The sequence below is a fragment of the Oryzias melastigma genome, linkage group LG2 (assembly GCF_002922805.2).
Source record: "Oryzias melastigma strain HK-1 linkage group LG2, ASM292280v2, whole genome shotgun sequence".
Lineage (NCBI taxonomy): Eukaryota > Metazoa > Chordata > Actinopteri > Beloniformes > Adrianichthyidae > Oryzias > Oryzias melastigma.
In genome coordinates, this window is record NC_050513.1 from 12912149 (window position 1) to 12919136 (window position 6988).

The window sequence follows — 6988 nt, forward strand, 5'->3', positions numbered from 1 at the left end:
TAGCTATCAATTTCAGCATCTTCAGCTGCCAAATGAAGATTACAGCATTCACACTAGCATTATTGCAGGTAATGCTATATATCTAGTTTTTAATTAGTTTAAAGGTAGTGATGGTTCAGATGTGAGTTTTACATCCAGTTTGCGCATGACCGACTAGTTGACTAATTGGAAAAAATATTAGTCGACTATTAAAATAATCATTTGTGGCACTCCTAATCCCAAGGGAAATTGGTTATTGTGGGCAATACATACAAGACATATTGCCCAATGGTGGGCAGCACCCATGCAAATCTGGCGGCGCTAATCGCCCAGAAAAGATACATTAATTATGCTAAAAATCAAGCATCTTCGATCTGTGTCGCAGTAGGACAGCATAGACTGAGACACAAGCAAAAATACCAGACGAAAAGGTCCACAGAAACGAATTCCCACTTGAACAGCCTGGCATCGCACAGCGCTTTACAGCAGAGTTGGGAGGGCCAAGAAAAGAGAGTCACCAAAGCGTTAAAATCTAGGTAAATGGTCAGGGAGAGGGGAGGAATGTAGGTTATCGCACTTTCAGCGGATTGCTTTGGTTTGGTTTAAGGAGTGTGCCCCTGGCTCGGGGAGGTTGGGTAGTTTTGAGTGTTATTACGTTCAAGTTGTTTACCATTCACCTCCTCCCTCCACAGCTCTGAAGGTGGTGCTGGTGTGCTTTGAGCGCTCGCTGGGAAACCAGTGGTACCGTCTGAGCCTGCAGGTAAAAGAGATGGCTCTACGGAAGGTGGGCGGCTTGGCGTTCTGGGACTTCATAGACTTTATCGTCCGGACCCGCATCCCTATCTTTGTCTTGTTGAGACCTTTCATTCAGTGCAAGGTAACTTTAACTGGCACAAGTATCCTTCATAAAAACAAAACGTTTTCTTGAAGTTTTTCAATATTTTCTACAGTTGTTGACCCAACCGGCCGATTCTCAAGAAGAGATCACGGCCCGCCACCACATTGCCGACCAACTGGAGCGCCGCTTCATCCCGAGACCTCTGTGCAAGAGCTCCCTGTTTGCGGAATTCAACAACGAGCTAAAGATCCTCAAAGAGGCAGTACATAGTGGCTCTGGTAGGGCACAGAAATGAATCTTAAACCCATAACGAAATACTTTCATCACTTTGATTCATGTTTGGTTGTTCTGTTTGATCTACTTCCTCGTAACAGCGTACCAAGGAAAGACTTCCATCAGTACAGTTGGTACTTCTACGTCGGCGTACCGCCTCAGTTTGGCCACAATGTCGCGCTCAAACACCGGCACCGGTACAGTTTGGGAGCAGGACAGTCAACCGTCACGCCAACCATCGCAGGATACTCTCAGCCGCACTGATGAGGATGACGAAGAAAGTAAGGGGACTCCTCGTTCGGGGTGTTTTGAGTCTTTAACATCGAAGTGGTAGCTCCAGTGTTGACATTCTTGCAGCTACCATAACTCTTCAACCAGTAACAATATCAATGTAGGTCCTGCAGATTCTGAAAAAGAAAGAAGTCTTGCGCCATTTTCATTAGCAATGAGTTGCATATTGGTAAGAAAAGTCGTTATTCATGTTAATTGTGTGGATAACCAAGGAGTTACGGTATGTCAAAAAGCATGTGCCGCTTTTACCCAGATGCCTTCAAGACACTATCTTAACCTTGGGTATCTTTAACTCTTATGCTAACCTAGGCATGTTGACACTGGAAGTCGGGTCAAATGCGGGAATTTTTAGTTTAGTTACTAGTGACGTCTGTAATGTTGAAGGGTTAAGCTCCACTTGTCTCACCGCCAGATGACTCTATGAGTATCCCAAGTGTTGTGAGCGAGCACGAGGCCTTCCTGCCGCGAGTGATGTCACAGCGGCGTTTCTCCAGCCACGCCACCGGCTCGGCACCGTCTCAGTCGGAGGGTCCTCGTAGTACCATGCTGCCAAGTCAAAGGTAATGTCTAAAAACACAAGGTTATAGTTCTTGTTGCAAAACCTACCCTTGTCTACAACTAACTGAAGCTTTAAAAAAACAACATCCAAAAGCCAATCCTTGTTATCACTATGGACATTGTTTTAGTGGAGTATTTGACCATTTCTGGAAAATTCTAGTAGTTATATATGGCCAAGATGGCAACTTTTCAGGTACAAAACACTCTATTTTAATTTCTAACATGACTTTTGACAATAACTCAGCAACCAAGGCCAAGCGGGGCCCAAAAGGTTTAACAGAAAATGTGAGCCCCTAATGCGTTTGTCCGCAGTTTCCATGGCGGCCCCACCTGCGTTTGCCCACATTGGCCAACTGAGAGGGCTAGCTTGCTACGCTAGCCAGTCCATACATTTTCTTATTTCTATGCTCACAGTTAGGTATCGTATTTTTCGGACTATAAGTCGCATCGGAGTATAAGTTGCAGCATCCAAAAAAAAATTTTAAAAATTGCGTAATCACGAAGAAAAAAAAATTTATACGTCGCAATTTGGGGAAAAAAGTCATATTCCTTTGAACAAATCCACCTAGCATAGCTAATGCTGTGTTCATACGCAATGGAATTTACTCATCACAATTGTGGGATTTTTTTGCTTGTTGAAAAATGTGGTTATAAACTTGTCGCTCCAGATGCGAGTAGGAGGAGCTACATTTAAAAAATTTTGTTAGCCTCTTTGCTACGTGGAATCATTACGATGTACGACATAGATAATCAAGAGATCATATAGTAACATTTCGTCAAGTTCAGGAGGAGAATTATCTAGTTTTCCTCTGTTTGAATTAGACGGCGCTTCTTCTTTTTCTGATATGTTGCTCTTAGTATCAAACATTGATACGCACGCCTACAGTGCCCTCTAGTGGTTGTTAGTGGGAAACAACTGCTAAAAGTCAACCGGTTGTTAGCATTGACTGTATATTCACTGGCCATATCAACGTATTCCCCCTCATGTTCCAAATAGGAAGTAATATAATATATCTCAACGTTGTTAGTGGAAAAATAACAAATGTTTCAAACTATTAACAGTATATTTTGAAAAAAATAAAATCTCATATTGGTGGTTCCTGAGTATAAGTTGCATTCCCGGCCAAACTATGCAACCTTTTTTTTATACTCCAAAAAATACGGTAAGTCCTGATTACAGTACCAATTTTGGTCTTTGCGTTTAGCTCCACCCACAATTTTAACAAATACAAAAATACAATCAAAATCCTTTTTCGGCATGCGGGTTTGATCAGTCATCACACAATCACAGTCATATTTTTCTGTATATCTCTGTTAATTGATGATCTTTATTCAGGAGTGTCAGGTGAAGTAGCAAAATCAACATTAGCGGTCACTGGAACAAAAGTCCTTTTCCCCCGTGGAGGGAGGAGCTAAGAGTGGCCATGAATCTCGACTAAACTCCCTGAACTCCCGTTCTCCCCCTTCCCTCCACTCCCCCCTTCTTACAGCGAACCCAATGTGCTAGATGAGTCCCAGGGCCTTCTGCAGGAGGGTCACCTCTCTAGGTACAGTGGCCCTCTCTGTGTTTGTGTCCAGTCGGTGCATTTCCTGCATCTGTCCGCCACGGGGGAGGGGCATCACCTCGGGACGGCCTCCTCTTATTGGCCGTCGATCACTCATCCACATCCAATCAAATCGCCGCGGCCCACCTCTGTCCCCTCCCCCTCTTTCTGTGTGGGTCCAGTGTGCCTTGTCTCTGTCCCCTCCCTAACCCAACTTCACCTTTGTTTAAGCTCCACACTGACCCTCATCTCCCCAGCTCATCTACTAGCCTAACCAGGAGCCTTAAAAAAAAAAAAAAATCTTACCAGGGCCCCCACCAGCCTTTGTTTCTTCTGTTGAGCTGTGGGTCTTTTCATCACCAAAGTCAGCCTCTTCTCTCCCATCGGTGTCTCATACTGTTTCATGTCTTCCAGGCTTCTCGTGATCAAATTGGCCGTCCCAAATGTGGATACCAATCTGTCAGGGCAAAGGGGAATTGGTGTGGCAACCCCCAATTTTTGTTTTCTTTTTTTTTTTAAGCATTAATAGTGAAATTGCCTTTCATGGTTAGATGGGAACAATTGTTTTTGACTGATGGGTAAAAAAATAAAATAAAAGAAGTGTTGCTACTCCAGCCCCTGTTATACCCTGTTGTGTTTTCGGTGTGTAAATCATGTTTTTTTTGTTTCTGCACTGTGACTGGGTGTGGTGTAGTTTATTGTGCGTGTCGTGCACTTAGTGACTATGCGTAGTGTAGACGAAAGTTGTAATCCCAAATAGATTTTGAAGGGAAACAGTTATGTATGGTGTATTGTTTTTTTATTTTATTTTTTTTATGATTGTGCGTTTGTGTGTGTTTTTGTGTATTTGTGTGAATGCATTGACTGGATTTGACAGGGTTGCTAGTGTGCAGAGTGAACCGGGCCAACAGAACGTCCTGCTTCAACCTCCGTTGGGAAGAAAGCGAGGACTCAGACAGGTGTGGACACAAAACACAGTTTTCCAAAAATGTTTAAAGCTACGTACACACCGGATAAATGTTCATGAATGTACGCGGTTTCAGCATATGCTGTTTACACCGTACTAGCTAGCATATGTACTCACAATTGGAAGAGTTATATCAAAGTGGGGAAAATCTTAAGCTCTAAAAACCTTTTTTTACATCAGACAAACATCGACATCATTGTGTAACGTTTTAACTGGTTTAGACCGACAAAACGGAGATTTGTTTCACACAATTTTACTTAAATATTAAAAGTTAGCCTTACCAATTGTAACAAAAAAATGAAAAAATATTTATTTATTCTAAAAATGTCCTACCTAACTATTTTTGTTTTCCTCTCGTTTACAGTTTTATTCTTCTAATTTATGCTAACGCTAGCAATAGCTTTGAGTATGAGTCGTAGATCTTTTTTGCCTGTTAAAAGTTTCGTAAATTTCACACAATCATTGTAAAAAGAGCAAAAGTAAGACAATTTCAGCGTGTTTTAACATTAAAGTAAAACTAATTACTGTTGTAATGTTTGCTAACGCGGTAAATTTGCCGTTGTCGGCTAGCGCTGCTCCCTTTTGCTTTTGCTTGTAACTGTGTCCAATCTGCCAGATATTCCTTAAAACAGCAACTAAATTTAGCCTTGGAAGCGATTAAAATGCAGCAGTGTGCATAATACATGTAGATAATATGAGTTTTAATATATATATAAATATATATATTTTTAATTGTCCTGTCCAATTCCTCAGTAAATTAAATCAGTCCAAATGTTAGCATGTTGCTAAAATATTAGCTTAACTACAAATTAGCATAAAAAATTTAGAGGACAAATTAGCCAAAAAAAAATGTTACCTCATTGCTCAATTACTAGCTGAACTCCAAAATGGCCTAAAATTCCTCAGTAAACTAAATTACTTAAATATAGTTAGCCTGGTTCTAAAGTAGAAGCTAAATTCTAAATTATCCCAAAAAACTTCAGTAGATAATAAATTAGCAGAAAACATCTGGATGTTGCTAAATTATTAGCTAAACCCCAAAGTAGCATAACACTCCTCAGTAAATTAAATCAGCCAAAATGTTAGCATGTTGCTAAAATAAAAGCTAAACACTAAATTAACCTAAAAACTCAAGTAGATAACAAATTAGCTAATTTTTTTTAGCATATTGCTAAAATAGCTTAACTCCAAATTAACAAAAATTTTCGTTAGAGGCCAAATTAAAAAAAAAAAAAAAAAAATTAACTATCTCATTGCTAGCGTTAGCATTAGCATAAATTAAAATAATAAAATTGTAAACAAGAGGAAAACGAAAGCTGTCAGGTAGGACTCTTATAACATAAATATAGTAAACATTTACGTAACAATTGGTAAGGATCCCTTTTATTATTTACATAAAATTATGTGAAACAGCGTTCAGTTGTTAGCTTTGCCCGTCTAAACCCGTAAACAGGAAGTCACTTTACACGCTAGCAGCGATGTCGCCATTTTGTCTGACGTCCATTCCGATATAAAAAACAACTTGCAACCAAATAATTGGAGCCGGGGACAAATTAATTTTGTATTCATGATCAATTTTTAACCAGTTAGCGCAGTTTTGATAAAGGACGCTAACCATATGTCACGATCAAATCCGAGCCCCTAATTGGCTTAACGTTCAGAGTACATTCAATGACCACGTACATTCAATGCACGTAGAGCCCAAAAACTGACAAAACGCAAGAGTTTTGAGCGTGAAAGCCTGAAATACGCATATGTGGGCGTTTACGTTCATTAGCTAGTTGCTTGCATGTGCGTTTTCGAGTCCGGTGTGAACATAGCATAATAGTTTTACAAAATGAAGACTCAAGGTGATAAATGCGTTCAAATTAAGTAAAAAAGTAGCCTCCTTTCAGGTGACTTTAAGTTTAAATCATTTAACGTAGTTAGAACATTTTTTGTCGCCGCTAGCTTAACTATTTGACTCAAACTGCTTGAGGATAAATAAAATGTGAGCGACTGACCTCCTTCCGGAGCTGTTAGGACCAAGGAGAAACAATCTCTGTTCCTCTGGGAGTTAAAATTGACCTTTTTGCAGTTGCGGCGCCCCCTGCTGTCCATTCCGAAAACGGAACCCCGCGGCCGGTCTGGAGCCAGGCTCTCGACGACGCGCAGGAGCATCCAGCCCAAGAACAAACCACTGGGTAATGGCCGATGAGCTGTCGGCGGTGTGGGCCAACTAGAGGACAAACTTTCCCGTGCGCTTCAGGTCCAGCAGACCACAGACGTTTCACCATCTAAAAGATCCTGGAAACTGTTTTATTATTTTATTTATTTATTTATTTTAGTTCGACTTGTTCTATATAAAAATCCCTCAAATTTATCGGATTATCATTTATATCTATAAGTGGAATTAGTTTTAAGTTGAATTAAAAAAAATGTTTTTCAATGGCTGCACTATAAAAAAACAATATATTTTAAATAAAAATGCTAATTTTTAAACATAACAACGAATTCTTTTTTGGTAATGGTTTCACTATGAATCCTTAAATTAGCCAT

At 40.2% G+C, this 6988-nt stretch overlaps 1 protein-coding gene across 12 annotated transcripts in view; it reads left to right on the plus strand.

The window, feature by feature from the left end:
• The window catches only part of LOC112156663 (protein unc-80 homolog), a gene marked incomplete at its 5' end in the record, with an annotated part of 71242 nt that overhangs the window by 56534 nt on the left and 7720 nt on the right, over window positions 1-6988 (plus strand). For 9 of the 12 annotated variants that reach the window (XM_024288924.1, XM_024288926.1, XM_024288927.1 and 6 more), the window contains 7 exon segments: window positions 672-856; window positions 930-1095; window positions 1192-1371; window positions 1794-1941; window positions 3430-3486; window positions 4361-4442; window positions 6528-6633. In XM_024288924.1, coding sequence (XP_024144692.1) covers window positions 672-856; window positions 930-1095; window positions 1192-1371; window positions 1794-1941; window positions 3430-3486; window positions 4361-4442; window positions 6528-6633 — 924 coding nt within the window. 12 annotated transcript variants of the gene reach the window in all.